Source organism: Bos mutus, chromosome 4, assembly GCF_027580195.1.
Source record: "Bos mutus isolate GX-2022 chromosome 4, NWIPB_WYAK_1.1, whole genome shotgun sequence".
NCBI lineage: Eukaryota > Metazoa > Chordata > Mammalia > Artiodactyla > Bovidae > Bos > Bos mutus.
This window is the reverse complement of record NC_091620.1, coordinates 20186558-20204570: the sequence shown is the minus strand read 5'-3', so window position 1 is coordinate 20204570 and position 18013 is coordinate 20186558. Positions and strand designations below refer to the sequence as shown.

Below are 18013 nucleotides of genomic sequence, written 5' to 3'. Positions count from 1 at the left end.
AAGACTTTGCCTTCCAATGCAGAGGGTGAGGATTCGATCCTTGTTCAGGGAGCTAAGACCCCATAAGCAGGCTAAAAAGCCAAAACGTAAACCAGAAGCAATATTGTAACAAATTCAATAAAGACTTTAAAAGTGGCCCACATCAAAAAAAAAAATCTTGTAAAACAGAAAACTTTCTGACTTCAGAATATTAAGAAGAGGACCTTCCCCAGTGGCTCAGTGGTAAAGAATCTGTTTGCCAGTGTAGGAGACATGGGTTCAATCTGTGATCCAGGAAGACCCCACATGCCGTGTGCCACGACTACTGAGCCTGTGCTCTACAGCCTGCGAGCCACAACTAGCGAGCCCACGTGCCGCAGCCACTGAAGCCTGAGAGCCTAGAGCCGCGACGTGCTCTGCAACGAGAGAAGCCACTGCAGTGAGAAGACTGTGCCCTGCAACTACAGAGTAGCCCCTGCTCTCCACGACTAAAGAAAACGCTAGCACAGAAGCAAAGGCCTAGCACAGCCAAAGACAAAATAGCTCACTAAATAAAATGATTTAAAAAAAAAAAAGAACATTAAAGAGAAAAACCACAAGCAGCAACTTTGAAAATACATCATCGCTTCACAGAAAAAAAACTCCTCAAATTGTCAAGAGAATATATAAACTGTGACAGCAGTCCAGTGACTCATTTCTGTGTGGCTTGTGCCATCTGTCTTGTCATTGATACCTTAACACTCACACTCTGCTTTCAGGAGCAGAAGAGACACTCACAACTGAGACCCATCAGTACGTCAGGGTGACAATTTGGGGCCCTAAATACTTCCAATGAGAGTTACCTCACTATCTTTCCCTCGAGCCACAAGCTCTGACTCCTGATCCCATCCAGGCTCAACAGGACCCAGGATGAAGCCCTGTGGGGCACAAGCCAACGTGAGCCAGAGCTCACATCCGAGCAGCTGCTCCAGGTTTCAAGGGTTTTTTCTTCACTCTCATGAGAAGCCACCGAAAATTCCCTGCAGGTGTGGCTGTCACAAAAACGGACAGATTTTAAATGGCTTTTTCCTGCTTCACTGCCAGAATTCAGCTGAAGATACTAGTGACTGCCTCCTTCACAAGTGCAAACAAATCCCAAAACTAAAAGAAAAAAAGCAGGATGTACAAAAAGATTCAGAAAACAGGATGAAAGAAAGAAGGCTAGTGAAGAAAGTTTACATCAATAATGCAGCTCCAATCAAGACAACTATACTAACAGGCGAGAAGATAACTATCTTGAGGAAAACTGTGTGGGTCGCAAGTTGAAAGGTCATTTTTGCTTGTAAGAGGGACTGACAGACGAACTCTAGTTATTCAGATTTGTTTACTGGCAGATATTTCCTCAGAAGAGAAGGAAATGAGCCTGAAAGTCACCGACAGAGTGACTTTAAGTTGCCAGTCTCACGCTGGCCGGCACCTGTGCACAGCTGCCGTGTGGAGGGCCGGCCTGTAGAGGCCTGCGCGGATGGAGGCTCTTTATGCTCCTCTCCTGCGCGGATGGAGGCTCTTCTTGCTCTTCTTGTGGCGGAGGGCCTGTATTGAGCTACAATGATTGCTACGCCTTGGGACACTTCCTGGAAGCACTAAAGGTCACCGTGTGGGTTTCCTAAGCGAGAATGTTTATCACAGAATGACAGCTCTGTGTGGGGGCGGGGGAACTTCTGACATGAAAGAGCTTCCTGAAGCAGGGCAGAGGATGAGCTGAAGCTGACGTGTGTTCAGGGCTCTGGTATCGGGTGCCGTGAGAACTGATAAGAGCATCTGTGCTCAAGGTTGAGCTGGAACGCTGAGGGCACCTTGAATCCTGCTTTAGACTGGAGAGAAGTTTAGACTCTCTGCACTCTGGAAGGACTGTGCTGTCTGGAGTGGTAAGACTTTCTAATTTAATAGAAAAAAAAAATTCTTGTATTAAAAAAAACTGTTTATAAGTTTCAGTCAAGTTGTCCTCAAATATTAGATTCAACCATTTCCTCTCCATTATCTATAAACATAGATTTTATATTATGTTCTCTTACTATTTCCAACGTTTGCCCATGTCAGTGGGATCCATTATAAAGTCTCAAGGTACAGAGACTGTGTCTGCTTAATGTCTTTTGTAAAGCACCTAAGATAGCTCTACATAAACATGACAGCTATAATAAGTACTTTATGAAGACGCTATTTAGTGTACTTAAGAAACATTGAATAATATATACAAACAAAACATTTTTTAGATTTTACACATACTTCTGGTTCTAAGGATCTTTCCATTTTGGACGAGAAAGGCAGGCTTGGAGGGAAGCTAGAGTTAAGACAGTTATAGACACAGAAACACAGGAGGAGTGAAAGTAAATACTGCCTAGCCACTCTGCTCCCAGTAGCAGCCTTCAGGAAAGAAAAAACCTGGATGTTTAAGTCTAAAAGGAAATGGAAAGCTGGCACTGCTCTCTCCACCAGGGCAGGTACGGAAATACAAAGATCCCCAGGTAAGTCAGAACCTGACTTCTACATAACCAATCCATCTGAACTCCTGAATCCAGAGTTTGAACAAATCAAAATTTGTTGTTGCTGTTCAGTCGCTAAGTCATATCTAACACTTTGCGACTCGGTGGACTGCAGCACATCAGGCTTCCCTGTCCTTCACTATCACCAGGAGTTTCCTCAAACATGTCCATTGAGTTGGTGATGCCATCCAACCATCTCATCCTCTGCCACCCTCTTCTCCTCCTGCCTGAAATCTTTCCCAGCATCAGGGTCGTTTCCCATGAAACCTATTTTAATAAGCAGCAATTAGAATAAGTAAGTAAATAAATATCTTAGCAGGAAAGTTAATGCAAGTTCAACATACACTAACAACATGACCTGGTTACTGGCAGGAAAGAGTTACATAGCATACCTGATTCGTATCCTTAAACAGATCTATCTGGCAAGGTGCCAACCTTGCCCCTTGGGACTTGGGAAGGGTTCCATCATTCCCTGCTAAGAGTGGCTCCCTGTGGCTGCACTGCCTGCCCCAATAATATGGTTTGTGCTGAACACTTGCTTTTCTTATGGGAATGTGGAATTTTCATACATGCCAGGCAGAGGATGCCAGTATGACAAGCCCCAATAAAAATCCTGCCACCAAGTCTCCAACAGGACTCCCTGGTAGACAATACCTCACCGGGGTGTCAGGACTTGTTGCTGGAAGAATTAAGCACATCTATGGTGCAGACAGTCAGACATGACTGAGCGACTGAGCGCACGTGCGCACGCACACACGAGGGGCTCTTGAAGGTTTTGCCTTCTTTCCTCTAGACCTGACCCTATGCGTTTTCCCTGTGCTGACTTTGCTCTGTACTCTTTCACTGTAATCAACCATAGTTTTGAGTCATTTGCTGAGTCCTGTGAGTCCCTCTAGTGAATCACCAAATCTGAGGGTGGTCTTGAGGATCCCCAATCAATGACTTTAAAAACAAAGGCAGTATAACCAAAACTGTAGTGCCTAAATCAATCCTGTTATTCTATACACTGATCAGCCTGTATCTAAAATAGCACATTTAGAGCTTGGCATCACAAAACTATAGCTGAAGAAGAAGCACAGATGTTCTCCCTAAACAGGACAAATTTAGGGAGATGGATTTTCCACAAATATTTGAGAGGCAGCAAGAATCAACTTAGTACACAAGGCTCAGGATAAAATCTAAGATCAAAATTAAAGAGAACACTCTCTCTTTAGCATAAGAAAGAACTTGTGAATAATGAGAGTTAAATAAAAATGTAATTGTCCACCTGAGAAAACAAGGAGTTTCTTCACCCTGAAGAACTAAAGCAGAAGTTGGGTGGTCACCTTTCAATGACGGTTAAGAAAGAATTTTATGCTGGCTGAGAGTTTAGAGCACATGACCTCTCTTAGCCATTTCATCTTTAGGGTTAATGACACGTCAGTGAATGATCAAACGTACTCACTATGCACACAGCACTGGTCAAGCCCCAGTCAAGAAATCTAGCCATCTGGTCTTAAAAGCTTGCCTTTCAAAAGTCATAGTCAATAAAAGACTTCAAAACTCAGTACTTGGGCGCAACCTCAACAATGACACAATGATCTTGGTTCATTTTCCAAGACAAACCATTCAACATCACAGTAATCCAAGTCTATGTCCCAACCACTGATGCCGAAGAAGCTAAAGTTAACCGGTTCTGTGAAGACCTACAATACTTTCTAGAACTAACACCAAAAAAAAGATGTCCTTTTCATCACAGCAGATTGGAATGCAAAAGTAGGAAATGAAGAGACATCTGGAATAACAGGTAACTTTGGCCTTGGAGTACAAAAATGAAGCAGGCAAAGGCTAACAGAGTTTTGTCAAGAGAACACAACAATCACAGCAAACACCCTTTCACAACAACCTTAGAGACAACTCCACACGTAGACATCACCAAATGCATGGTCAATATCAAAATCAGATTGACTACATTCTTTGCAGCCTAAGAAGAAGTTCTATATGGTCGGCAGAAACAACACCTGGAGCTGACTGTGGCTCAGAACTAGAGTTCCTTATTGCAAAATTCAGGCTTAAATTAAAGAAAGTAAGGAAAACCACTATGCATTCAGGTATGACCTAAATCAAATCTCATATGATTGATTATACAGTGGAGGTGATGAACAGATTCAAGGGATTAAGTCTGGTAGACAGAGTACCTGAAGAACTATGGACAGAGGTTCATAACACTGTACAGGAGGCAGTGACCAAAGCCATCCCAAAGAAAAAGGAATGGAAGTCGGCAAATGGTTATCTGAGGCTTTACAAACAGCTGAGGAAAGAAGAGAAGTGAAAGGCAAGGGAGAAAGGCAAAGATATACCCAACTGAATGCAGAGTTCCAGAGAATAGCAAGCAGAGATAAGAAAGCCTTATTCAATGAACAACACAAAGAAACAGAGGAAAACAATAAAATGGGAAAGACTAGAGATCTCTTCAAGAAAATTGGAGATATTAAGGGAGCATTTCATGCAAGGATGGGTGTGAGAAAGGACAGAAACAGGAAGGACCTAATAGAATCAAGAATACATAGAACAACTATACAAGAAAGCTCTTCATGACCCAGATAACCATGACTGTGTGGTCAGTCACCCAGAGCCAGACCTCCTGGAATGCGAAGTCAAGTGGGCCTTAGGAAGCATCACTATGAACAAAGCTAGTGGAGGTGATGGAATTACAGCTGAACTATTTCAAATCCTAAAAGATGATGCTATTAAAGTGCTGCACTCAATATGCCAGCAAATTTGGAAAGCTCAGCAGTGGCCATAGAACTGGTAAGGTCAGTTTTAATTCCAATCCCAAAGAAAGGTAATGTCAAAGAATGTTCAAACTACTGCACAACTGTACTCATTTCACATGTAAGCAAGGTTATGCTCAAAAATCCTTCACACTAGGTTTCAGCAGTACCTAAACTGAGAACTTCTAGATGTACAAATTGATTTAGAAAGGGCAGAGAAACCACAGATCCAATTGCCAACATTTGCTAGATCATGGAGGAGAAAGCAATGGCACCACTCCAGTACTCTTGCCTGGAAAATCCCATGGACAGAGGAGCCTGGTGGGCTGCAGTCCATTGGGTCTCGAAGAGTCGGACATGACTGAGTGACTTCACTTTCACTTTTCACCTTCATGCACTAGAGAAGGAAATGGCAACCCACTCCAGTGTTCTTGCCTGGAGAATCCCAGGGATGGGGGAGCCTGGTGGGCTTCGGTCTATGGGGTGGCACAGAGTCGGACACGACTGAAGCGACTTAGCAGCAGCAGCAGCAGCTAGATCATGGAGAAAGCAAGGGAATTCCAAGAAAAACATCTACTACTGCTTCACTGACTACGCTAAAGCCTTTGATTGTGTGGATCACAACAAACTGTGGAAAATTCTTAGAGAGACAAGAATACCAAACCACCTCACTTGCCTCCTGAGAAACCTGTATGCAGGTCAAGAAGCAACAGTTAGAACTGGACATAGAACAATGGACTGGTTCAAAATGGGGAAAGGGTATGTCAAGGCTGTATACTGTCACTCTGCTTATTTAACTTACATGCAGAATACATCATGCGCAATGCTGGGTTGGATGAATCACAAGCTGTAATCAAAATTGCCAGGAACAATATCAACAACCTCAGATAAGCAGATGATACCACTCTAATGGAAGAAAGTGAAGAGGAGCTAAAGAGCTGCTTGATGTGGGTGAAAGAGGAGAGTGAAAAAGCTGGCTTAAAATACAACATTCAAAAAACTAATATCTTAGTATCCAGTCCCATCACTTGATGGCAAATAGAAGGGGAGAAAGTGGTCTTCCCTGATAGCTCACTTGGTAAAGAATCCGCCTGCAACGCAGGAGACCCGGGTTCGATCCCTGGGTGGGGAAGATCCCCTGGAAAAGGGATAGGTTACCCGCTCCAGTATTCTTGGGTTTCCCTTGTGGCTCAGCTGGTAAAGAATCTGCCTGCAACGTGGGAGACCTGGGTTCCCTGGGTCAGGAAGATCCCCTGGAGAAGGGAAAGGCTACCCACACCAGTATTGTGGCCTGGAGAATTCCATGGACTATATAGTCCATGGGGTCGCAGAGTCGGACATGACTGAGCAACCTTCACTTCACTTCACTTCAATTGGAAGTAGTGATAGATTTTATTTTCTTAGGCTCCAAAATCACTAGGATGGTGACTGCAGCCATGATGCTTGCTCCTTGGAAAGAAAGCTATGACAAACCTAGACAGTGTATTAAAAAGCAGAGACATCACTTTGCCAACAAAGGTCTGTAGAGTTAAAGCTATGGTTTTTCCAGTAGTCATGAACAGATGTGAGAGCTGGACCATAAAGAAGGCTAAGCACCAAAGAATTGATGCTTTTGAATTGTGGTGCTGGAGAAGATTCCTGAGAGTCCCTTGGACAGCAAGGAGATCAAACCAGTCAATCCTAAAGGAAATCAACCCTGAATATTCATTGGAAGGACTTACGCTGAAGGCGAAGCTCCAACACTGGCCACCTGATGCAAAGAACCGACTCATGGAAAAGACCCTGATGCTGGGAAAGACCAAAGGCAAAAGAAGGGGGTGGAGGAGGATGAGATGGTTAGATGGCATCACTGACTCAATGGACATGAATTTGAGCAAAAACTCCAAGAGACAGTGGAGAACAGAGGAGCCTGGTTTGCTGCAGTCTATGGGGTCACAAAGAGTCACGCATGACTTAGCCACTAAACAATAAGAAAAACAAAATTGTGTGATTTCAAAACAGTGAGAAATAAGTTGGTTGAAATGGTAAAACAGACCTAAATCAGAGCAAGCTAAGAAAGCAGGCAGAACAGTTTGGATTTTATACCACAGGAAAGAGTAAGTCATCCAAAGGATGAATGAAATAAAACAGAACTTAATTTATGGGTGGGCAAGGTTCCCTTCTTAAATTCATCCCAGCTCTTTCTTCTGCTTACCTCCACAGGCAGTAATTCAGTTGACTTGTTAAAAGCACTTGGGGTCCACTGTTTAGAGATACTGACTTTGACATTGCTAAATGTTTTTCTTGACGCATGGAGCAACGAGTAACTACAAAAAAAAGAGGAAATATAGCTGAATGCATAAAAAAGAAAACACATTCAATAAAATCACAGATGTATTGCAAAGTTTTATCCAATTTTAGAATTCTTCTTTTAAAAAACAAAGAGTACTGCTTTATAAGAACTATCCATTGAAACAGCCTCCGCTAAGCAAAGAAGCAATTAACTTGTCTTCTTCCATATAAACCCCCATGTTCACTTGTAACAGGTCCCTGGACCTACAAGATGGAGATGTGATGGATCCCAACCCCTTAAAATCATGGTTGCAGTTCCATAAGGTCAAGTCTTTAGCAACCTCTGGCGGCCACTCCCTACACTAGCCATTCAGTAGCTTTTTCCTTGAGGCCTGTCTTTTCCTCAACCCCTCACAAGTGGATTTCCTGTAAAGCAAGTATCTAAAATTACCTACTAACTCTTATATAATTAGAAAACCATTTTCCTAGTTTCTGCCTTGAAAAAAAATTATCATTTGTGGTGCCTTCAATAAACATTAATAATAAATAAAATCTATTCAGAAGAAATAATCAAAACACTGAGTCACAGAATTTGTGAATACTGTGCCCTGAACACCAGAAAGTCATCAACAGACTGACGTCATCAACAGACCACTACCGAGAGCTACCAATGGCCCTTGAGTCAGACACGGTCGATTCTTCAGTCATGCTGACTGGTCAGGCTCTCAGAAGAGTAACCAAAGTTCTTCACAGAGGTCTCCGCCCATCTCTGCTACTCAATGAGGCACACAGTACTCCCTGGAAATGCACAGCCTTTGCTTTCAAGCTCCTGGTTTTAACAATTAAAGGACTTTATATCAGATCAAGGCTTTTCAATCATAGCCGTACTGACATTTTGTGTTAGTTGCTCACTTATGTCCGACTCTTTGCGACCCCATGGATTGTAGCCTGCCAAGCTCCTCTGTCCATGGGATTCTCCAGGAAAGAATACTGGAGTGGGTAGCCATTCACTTCTCCAGGGGATCTTCCCAACCCAGGGATCAAACCTGCAGCTCCTGCATCGCACACAGATTCTTCACTGTCTGAGCCACCAGGGAAGCCGTACTGACATTTTGGGCTCCCCAAGTTCTCTACCGTGGGGGGCTGTCCCAGGCACAGTAAGATGTTTAGAAGCATCCCTGGTCTCTACCTACTAGATACAAGCAGCACCCATTCCCCCAGCGTGACAACTAAAAATGTCTTCAAACATTGCCAAATACAGGTGAGAATGGAGAACCACAATACTAGAGCTCACAAAGAACAGCAGACCATTAGTCAGGCCAATCTTGCCAGGCAATAAACAGCTCCTTCAAAAGGAAAACAAGAACAACGACAAGAGCAGAGCTTCAGAGGTCCACTTACCTGAAGAAGGTGAGCAGGAACACGACCATGTGATGATGGCTGAACCGGGAAAGCAGAGCTCCTCTTTGAAAAATATGTGGCCAGGCCATGTTCCTCCTGACCTTCCTTCCCACCGTGACCTGAAAGTCTGGGGAGTGAATGGTTTACATCATTTCTTCTTTCTGGAAAGACAAAACACATAATTAACATTACTAAAACACATAATTAACATTACTCGTAATAGGCATATATCCAAAAACGGAATTATTTAGACTTAACACTATATAATCAGGCCTTGTGGGGAAAAAAAATCACATGGATTAGTTGACACCAGAAAACCAGATTGATGATTATGTTTTATAGCTATTAGCCAGTCTTTTAAAAAGAAATCCTGGACAAAAGATTACGTACTAACAGAATGAACTCTCACACAGACTGACAGGAAAATCACTAACTCAGACCCAAAAATGAGCAAAGGAAATGAATAGACAACTCAGAAGAAATCAAACAGCTATTAAACTTATCAAACAAAAGTTCTAATCTCATTAGAACATAAGAAATGCCGATTATGGTAATAAAAAAAAAAAGTCTGTACAGTTAAAAAGACTGTTCAATGTAGCTCAAGATCTAAAGATCCTAAACTCTCATACACTGCTGACAGAAATGAAAATCAACACATTTTACAGGAAGATGATCTGGCCGTGTTCATCAAGAGCCGTTGACAAAAAAAAAAAAAAAAAAGAATTCAACTTTCAGGGATCCATTCCTAGAGAAATACAAGATACATTCAACTCTATACAAAAGGAAGTTTTCACAAAAAGTCATTTCTTGTTATGTGAAGAAACGAAATCTGTGTCAGTCACAAAGGAACAGGGGAAAGAAACAGGGCCACTCTGCCATCTCATTCCACTACTTCCTCTCACCTCTCCTCTGCCCTCTCAGAAGTCTCATCCATGCTCTGACATCCAACAATAATAAAGCATAAAGCAAGCATCTAAACTTAATGTCTCCAGGTGTGAGTCTGCAGAAACAACCTAAGCATGTAGTAAGATGGGAACAATTAAACAAATTACAGAGGCTGAATTAATCTGGGTGAATATTTTATCATTTTATCATTTGACATGATGATTAAGCCTTTTTTTTTTTTTTGGCCATGCTGGGTCTTCACTGTGACACGCAAGCTTTCTCTAGTTGGGGCCAGTGGGCTGAGTTGCTCCAAGGCACGTAGGTTCTCAGTTTCCCAACCAAGGATCGAACCTACATCCCCTGCACTGGAAGGCAATTAAGACTTCTTCATAACATGAGAAAATTTCAGGTGAAAAAAAGCAGCATATGACATATAAATGTAATTAACCGAACTCTGCCGCTGCTACTGCTAAGTAGCTTCATTCATGTCCAACTCTGTGCGACCCCACAGACGGCAGCCCACCAAGCTCCCCCGTCCCTGGGATTCTCCAGGCAAGAACACCAGAGTGGGTTGCCATTTCCTTCTCCAATGCATGAAAGTGAAAAGTGAAAGGGAAGTCGCCCAGTCGGGTCCAACTCCTCACGACCCCACGGACTGCAGCCTACCAGGGTCCTCTGTCCATGGGATTTTCCAGGCAAGAGTACTGGAGTGGGGTGCCATTGCCTTCTCCGAATCGAACTCTAGGTTTACACAATATTTACAAGTAAATAAGGAATATATAGCTCTTTCTGGGTAGCAGGAATATGGGTAGTTTTAGTTTTCTATATACTTCCCTAAAAGTTCTACCACAAACATGTATCTTACTGTGGAAAACATCCACAGGGTTGGAAAAGTTCTATGCCTTATCTGCACAGTAGGAAAAAATAAAATTAACAAAATATCTTGTGTTTGAAACATATAAATATCTTGTATTATAAACAGTCAAGGTAGAAGATAAACTCAAGAGCTCCCAACACTAAAGTCAATTTATCACAGGACTTTGCCCAAGGCTGTGTTGCCTGTACCTGCTATTTATAATCCTGTTCTCTATTATAATTTATACTACCGCTTGGCAGGTGAACTGAAAACCTTAAATGTTGAAGAGACCCAGTTGAAAGGCCATTCTTGAAACTTTGCAATTAAAAAGTACAAAGCTGAGATGGTTAAAATTATATAAACACGAGAGCTGATTCACCAACTGGCTGTGAGCCTTGGGACTAGTCAGTCTCTCTGATTCACAGATACGTCATTTGTAAAAATGGCCTTTCTCTTCTGAGAGTTATGAGACCACAATAAACAACATATGCAAGGTATTAAGATAATTATTTCGGTCACTGATTTGCCCACGGTTAATCCCGTAACAGGAAGATGTGGCTAATTTCATATACTCATTCTCCTTGAAAAATGTTAACAAAATTATGAGCCGAGTAAGCCTATAAATTTCCACTCACAAAAATGTAAGTGAACTTTCTGTCTATAATTCCAGGAAGTGACAAACCCAAGAGCTACTAGTGTTACTGCTAAATTTACCTCCATCCCCCAAATTAAATGTGATGCCCAAGTGAACTCCAAGCTTTAACTATTCTTTACAAATCCTAGTTCTTTGAACTGAACACATTCACAACTCAAAACGCTGGACTGAATACTTCAGAAAAGGGTGTGGGTTACAAAATTCTATAATTAATCAGGCAAGATAATAATTCCAAAAATATATGCTCCAACAGACCTTGATTACGTTGCTTCGGCAATAATGGTTGAGGATTTCAGGGCTGTAAGCAACAATAATGGTGTTAAATGACTACCATCTGGAAAGAATCCTGGTGTGGGCTGCCATTTCCTTCTCCAAGGGATCTTTGCAACCCAGGGATCAAACCCAGGTCTCCTGCATTGCAAGCAGGCTCCTGCATTGCAGGCGGATTCTTTCCGTACTGAGCCACCTGGGAAGCCCAGTGGTTTTAAATGACTACTAAGATGTTTGAGACTACCTAGATTTAGTTCCTAAACAAACCACTTTTTCCTTAGCTACAGAGACGGGAGAGAAAATGCTTCATAATTACAATGGGAAAGAGTTTTAAACATTCACCTGATGTTGGCAGAAAGCCATTTTAAATGAATATTATTATAACACCAGGTCCCAGGTAATTATAATCATTAATAATACCTTGTACTTATATGCCCTACATCACAGAAGTGATTTCTGATCATCTGTGAGCTCTGGGGCCCTTGGGAAGCACAGAGTTTTTACCAAGTCTGAGTCCATCAAGCACATTCTATTTTTACACCATTTTCTTTCTGGCTCTTAGTATAGATTGAACAAATCTAACATTTTTCAAGTGTATGTAAGTGTTGTTATAATCAATAAAACCAAAATTCATTTTAAGTGTTTCTAAATTAATAGAAGCTGGTCATTTAGTATTTTCTTAATCCATGAATACTGAATATACAAATGTCATGGGAGAATAAGAACGATCTTTAAAAAAATTAAACATATAAGAGGTTAGGTCCTTGCCATCAGAAAGAACCATCAAGCCCTGTTCTATAATACTTCTCAAGGCAAGATCGAGATCACTAACTCATCTGATTTGTCAGGAAGCTTTCTGGAGACCCACAGGATCTTCCACACAAGGTGCTTCCCAGGATGGAATACTCTGTATTGTGTGATCCAGGCTGAATGAAAGATGGCTTCACCTGTGACATGTCCAGGCAGAGCTGGTAATCTCCCCCTTATAAACACTGCCTTGGAATATAAGACATTCCACAAATTTCACGTTCCACACATATTTAGAATCCATTCCAACTCAAATATACTAAGATTAAAGTTTTCTTGGGGGGAAACAGACTGCAAAGAGGAAAGGCAGAAAAAAAAGGCAAAAAAGGTGATTACTTGTCACCTCCATCTCATCAGACCCAACCTCGCCCAGCTACCCCACCCGCTGCAGGAAGGAAATGCTCTCTGGAAATGGACAGAAGTGGTTAATCAAGTTCTGTATATCAGGACCCTGTTTTGCAAGTTCCTGCCTTTCTTACTTACCCTGGTGGACTCCTGCTTGCCCCTAGATAACACCACTTCCCCCGGGGGCTTTCAGGGAGAAGCAGTCTTACTTCTCACAACCTCTTTTCCTCCTGGCGAAAGCCCAGCTTCACTGAAGCTCCTGGGCCTTGCTGCCCACTGCCCCTCCCAGCTCTTGTCCCCTGCTCTCTCACTGTCCCCCGTTCTGTCTCCTGTCAACACCCAAGGGGATAACCCCCCAGTCCCCTGGCCTCTTCCCCACCAACCTTTTCATCTATTGCACAAGAAAAACCCACTCCGTGGTCAAAACCCAGCCAGTTTCCAGGAAACAGTAAGTGCATCAACCAGTCAGTACTGAGTGCATCCAGTATTCTCCAGGCAAGAATCCTGGAGTGGGTTGCCATTTCCTTCTCCAGAGGATCTTCCTGACCCAGGGATCGAACCTGGGTCTCCCACAGTGCAGGCAGATTCTTTACCGTCTGAGCCATGTCTGCCTTTTCACCTCCCAAACTGGATTTCAAACATCCAACTTTCCTTCCTTCCAGAAAACTGCTTACTTCAAACTCTCCACTCGAACAGTCATTTTACCTCGGCAAGCTCCCAACTCGGTCACCTCCCTGTGTTTTCATCCATGACCCTCCTCCTCTTCTTTCCCAACTTAGAATCTAGGCTTATCTGCCTTATGAGCCTTTTTTCCTTGCTTGCCTCTGGCCTCCTCCTCTGCGCCTAAGTGGTGGAGTTTTGCCAAAGAAAAATCACACGAGCAGGCTGGTTTTGCTTTTTAGATTCAAAACCACAAACCTCAAAGGGCATGCAACACTGCCCAGCAAGTCTTCACTTCCCTAATGACCTGCTTTCTCAGCCTGTAAGATAACCATTTACACGGCTCTCTCTTAACTTCCAACCTCTGTCTCCCCGTCATCTGGTACCACGGCTTTCTACCAACGACTCCCAGAGCACCAGCTCTAACCCAGACCCTGCAGGGATCCAACACGACAGCCAACTGACCACCTGGCCATCCTTGGAGCTACAACACAATTTTTCACTGTCTCCCTCTAAACCTGTCCCTCACCAGCACTGTCCTCAGAAGATGGTACCACCAAGGCAACGAGCACAGAGCCCTCATTTCTCCCTACCTCTCAGCTTCTGCATCCTACCCATTGCTAAATCCATCCTTTTCACCTCCAAAGTTCATCCCCAATCCATCCTCTTCTATCCATCCCCACGCTGCTACCAAAATCAACCACCCACCTCTTCCATCAAGTCTAATGCAACAGCCTCCTGTAAGGTTTCACTATTTTACATCTAGCACGTGCACACACACACGCCTTCCTGTAATTTTTCTCTCTTCTCAAATTGTTCCTTACCACAGATGTAGTTGGTAAAGAATCCGCCTGCAATGCAGGAGACCCCGGTTCGATTCCTGAGTAGGGAAGATCCACTGTTAACATTGTCACTGACTCACCTACTTGGGTGTTCCAAGAATTGAATTAAAATTGCGCATGAATGCAATGAGGGAAAAAAAAAAGAAGAAGAAGGAATAGGCTACCCACTCCAGTATTCTTGGGCTTCCCTTGTGGCTCAGCTGGTAAAGAATCTGCCTGCAACATGGGAGACCTGGGTTCAATCCCTGGGTTGGGAAGATCCCCTGGAGAAGGGAAAGGCTATTCACTCCAGTATTCTGGCCTAGAGAATTCCATGGACTGTATAGTCTACTGGGTCTCAAAGAGTCGAACACGACTGAGCAACTTTCACTCACTCACAGATGTAAAATACTTGTCACTTTTCTAGAAAATTCTCTCAGCTCATTCCAGCATTCCCCAAACCACATTCTTCCTACCTATTCTGAACATATTCCAAAAACAATAGTTTTCAAGATAGAAATCTTTTCCTCTCCGAGACAAAGGACTTACAGTCAAGTTAAAGATCATTGCTGTGACATTTCCTTATCACTGATGAACAAGACAAATCAGAACCTGACACAATGACTAATACACACTGCTGCTGCTGCTGCTGCTAAGTCGCTTGTCGTGTCCGACTCTGTGCGACCCCATAGACAGCAGCCCACCAGGCTCCACCGTCCCTGGGATTCTCCAGGCAAGAACACTGGGTGGGTTGCCATTTCCTTCTCCAATGCATGAAAGTGAAAAGTGAAAGGGAAGTCGCTCAGTCGTGTCTGACTCTTAGTGACCCCATGGACTGCAGCCTACCAGGCTCCTCCGTCCATGGGATTTTCCAGGCAAGAGTACTGGAGTGGGGTGCCATTGCCTTCTCCGATGCACACTGCTAGTCAGCAACAATTCACCACACTGATTTTGAGCTTCTAAAAGTACCCTTTTGGGGTTATTTTCTGATGCAGAGACTGAAATCAAAGATGAACAGGACTTTCCTGGTAGAGCAGTGGATAAGAATCCACCTGACGATGCAGGGAACATGGGTTTGATCCCTAGTCCAGGAAGATTCCATATGCAGAGGAGTAACTAAGCCCATGTGTCACAGCTACTGAAGCCCAAGCGCCTAGAGCCCGTGCTTGGCAAAAAGTGAAGCCATTACAAGGAGAAGCCTGTGCACCGCAACTAGAGCGTGGCCCCTGATCACTGCAACTAGAGAAAGCCTGCAGGCAACTAGAGAAAGCCGGCAGCAAGGAAGACCCCGCACAATCAAAAATAATAAATTAATTAATAATAAAAAAAGATTCAGAGAAGACAGTCATCTAAAGTCACACATGGCCCACACAACAGCAAGAAAGTTCCGGCTAGAATCCAAGACCCTCGACTTCACTTCTTTGCGTCTCAATTTCCTCACTGAAGGATTTACATGAGATCATTTAAAAAGAGTTCTAAGTATAGCGCCTGCCATACAGCAAACATTCAACAAAGGAAAAAAAATAATAATTCAGGCATCAAAACACTGAAGAAAGCTGTTCTAGCTGGAACTTTCATGCTGTGTGTGGGGGCCATCTGAAGTCCAGATGACAGCTTTCTCTTAATCTTTTTCTATTATTATTATTTTTGATTGCTCTGGGTCTCCTTACTGCGTGCAGGCTTTCTCTAGCTGCCGTGATGGGGGACGGGGAGCGGGGACGGGCCACTCTAGTTGCGGTGCACAAGCTTCTCCTTGTAATGGCTTCACTTTTTGCCGAACACAGGCTCTAGGCGCTTGGGCTTCAGTAGTTGTGGCACAGGGGCTTAGTTGCTCCTCCGCTTGTGGCCATTAAGAGTTAGACTTTGCTAACCCCACGAACTCCCTATAATCATTTCTTTAAATTATCAGGCGATCGCCTAATTTCTGGAAACACCAAAAGCTCTGCAGTCACATTCCCAAAATCCCGTCAAAAGTGAGACTAAACAGACCACATTCGGCAAAGAAGAATATAGAGTTAATGACGAAAAAGCAACCAGATCAAATTCCTGACTGAGACCACGGTTGTTGCCAAAAAGCAAAACCCAGTTATTCCGCTAAGACTTTGCTCCTTCTCTGGCCTCCATACATCCTTTCCAAAAGCCTCCTCGCCCTACCTGTGAGCGATCCTTTCAGCTGGTCTAGACGAGGAGCCCTTTACTTGCACAAGCGCCGCTGCGAGGGCTGCGGGCCAGGCTCTCCCCGGAGGCCCTCCAATCCTCCCGCCCCGCTCCGCTGCGGTCCCTGCCGGCCTCGCCAGGTTCCGGAGCACCTGGGCGCCGAGAACCCAGGCCCAGCGTGGAGGGAACGAGCGGCGGCCGGCCTGGCCTGTCGCGCCACACCCACCGGCGGCCACCGTCTGCCTATCCGCCCCGGCCCCCTCGAAGCCCCTCTGACCGGCCCTCGCCTGCGGCGCCCCCACCCCTGCCCCACGCCAGGTTCCCGCCTTTCTGGACGTGGACCCTACGCACCGCCGCTCGCCCGAGACCCGCAGTAGTCGTCACGTTCCCAGCTGGCCGCTCTGCTCGCTCCGCTTGCTCAACCTCGCCCGCAACCCCGCCACTCCCGCCGCCACCTCACCCGGGCCGCGGCGGCCAGGGTTTCCGGGCGCTCACGTGACGCGCGGGTGCCCGCGGCATGCTGGGAGTTGTAGTCCGACCGCGCCTCTTTACCTGCGGGCCGCAGGGGAGGGAACAGAGAGAGGAGCGGAGAAAGTTAACTTCCGGCCGCCATGCAAGGCCTGGGTGAACCGGGCGGGTCTGAGTGGGGGCGGACGGACGGTCATCGGCCAGGACTCTTAGAAAAAGAGGCAGGGACGGACAGAGAAGTTACAATCTGCGAAGAAATAATGTATAGATCATCTTTTTTCAAAAAAAACTTTATTCTGTGTTTTGTTTTGAGACTCACACTCTGTGCCACTGATCTGCCATGAGAGCATAAGATTTAGATTTTTAAAATATTTTTTAAATGCAGTTGCTGATAAAGACAGGGCTAATAGTCTGTTGGTATCATTCACTGTTGTACGTTGCATCCCCAGTCACTCAAACAATAAATGAAAATGTTAAGATCCTGGCAGTCAGTTCAGTCGCTCAGTCCTGTCCGAAGCTTTGCAACCCCATGGACTGCAGCACGCCAGGCCTCCGTGTCCATCACCAACTCCTGGAGCTTACGCAAACGCATGTCCATCGAGTCGGTGAAGCCATCCAACCACCTCATCCTCTGTCGTCCCCTTCTCCCACCTTCAGTGTTTCCCAGCATCAGGGTTTTTTTTCAATGAGTCAGTTCTTCACATCAGGTGGCCAAAGTATTGGAGCTTCAGCTCCAGCATCAGTCCTTCCAATGAATAGTCAGGACTGAGACTTAAGCAAAAATTAAAGGCCTTACAACACACAACATCAAACAAGGGTGTTCTGCCCTCCTGGGCTCTCTTTCAACAGTGAGGGAATTTTTTTTTCCCCCAAGTCTTCCAACTCAGAAAACCATTCCACAAAGAGCAGATTAAGAAAAATTTTATTATTGAATAAGCTTTGAATCAGACTGTGATGCACAGATGTGACTTCTGCGATGCTAAGAGGTTGCAAAGGCAGAAAGGAACCTTCCTTTACATAGCCAAGCAGACTCTACCCTCACCGTACTAGTCCTCAAGTGAGAGTGAAACAGGAGGGAAGGGGGTAGGGCACATCCTTCAAAAGAGTGACATAGCCCAAGGACATGACATGAACTGATTAGAACCAAATAGGTTCAAGATAGC

General features: G+C 44.4%; 1 protein-coding gene across 6 annotated transcripts in view; it reads right to left on the bottom strand.

The window, feature by feature from the left end:
* SLC37A3 (solute carrier family 37 member 3) overlaps window positions 1–16869 on the bottom strand; it is a 59516-nt gene extending 42647 nt beyond the window's left edge. For all 6 annotated transcript variants that reach the window (XR_011463947.1, XM_005899756.2, XM_070369185.1 and 3 more), the window contains exons 1-3: window positions 16734–16869; window positions 8927–9087; window positions 7449–7560 (exon numbers count right to left, since the gene is read on the bottom strand). Coding sequence is in view for 5 of the 6 variants with exons in the window: in XM_005899756.2 (XP_005899818.1) it covers window positions 7449–7560; window positions 8927–9015 (201 nt within the window). In the remaining variant the exon portion in view is untranslated. The remainder of the gene's footprint in view (window positions 1–7448; window positions 7561–8926; window positions 9088–16733) is intronic.
* Window positions 16870–18013: the final 1144 nt, after the last annotated feature.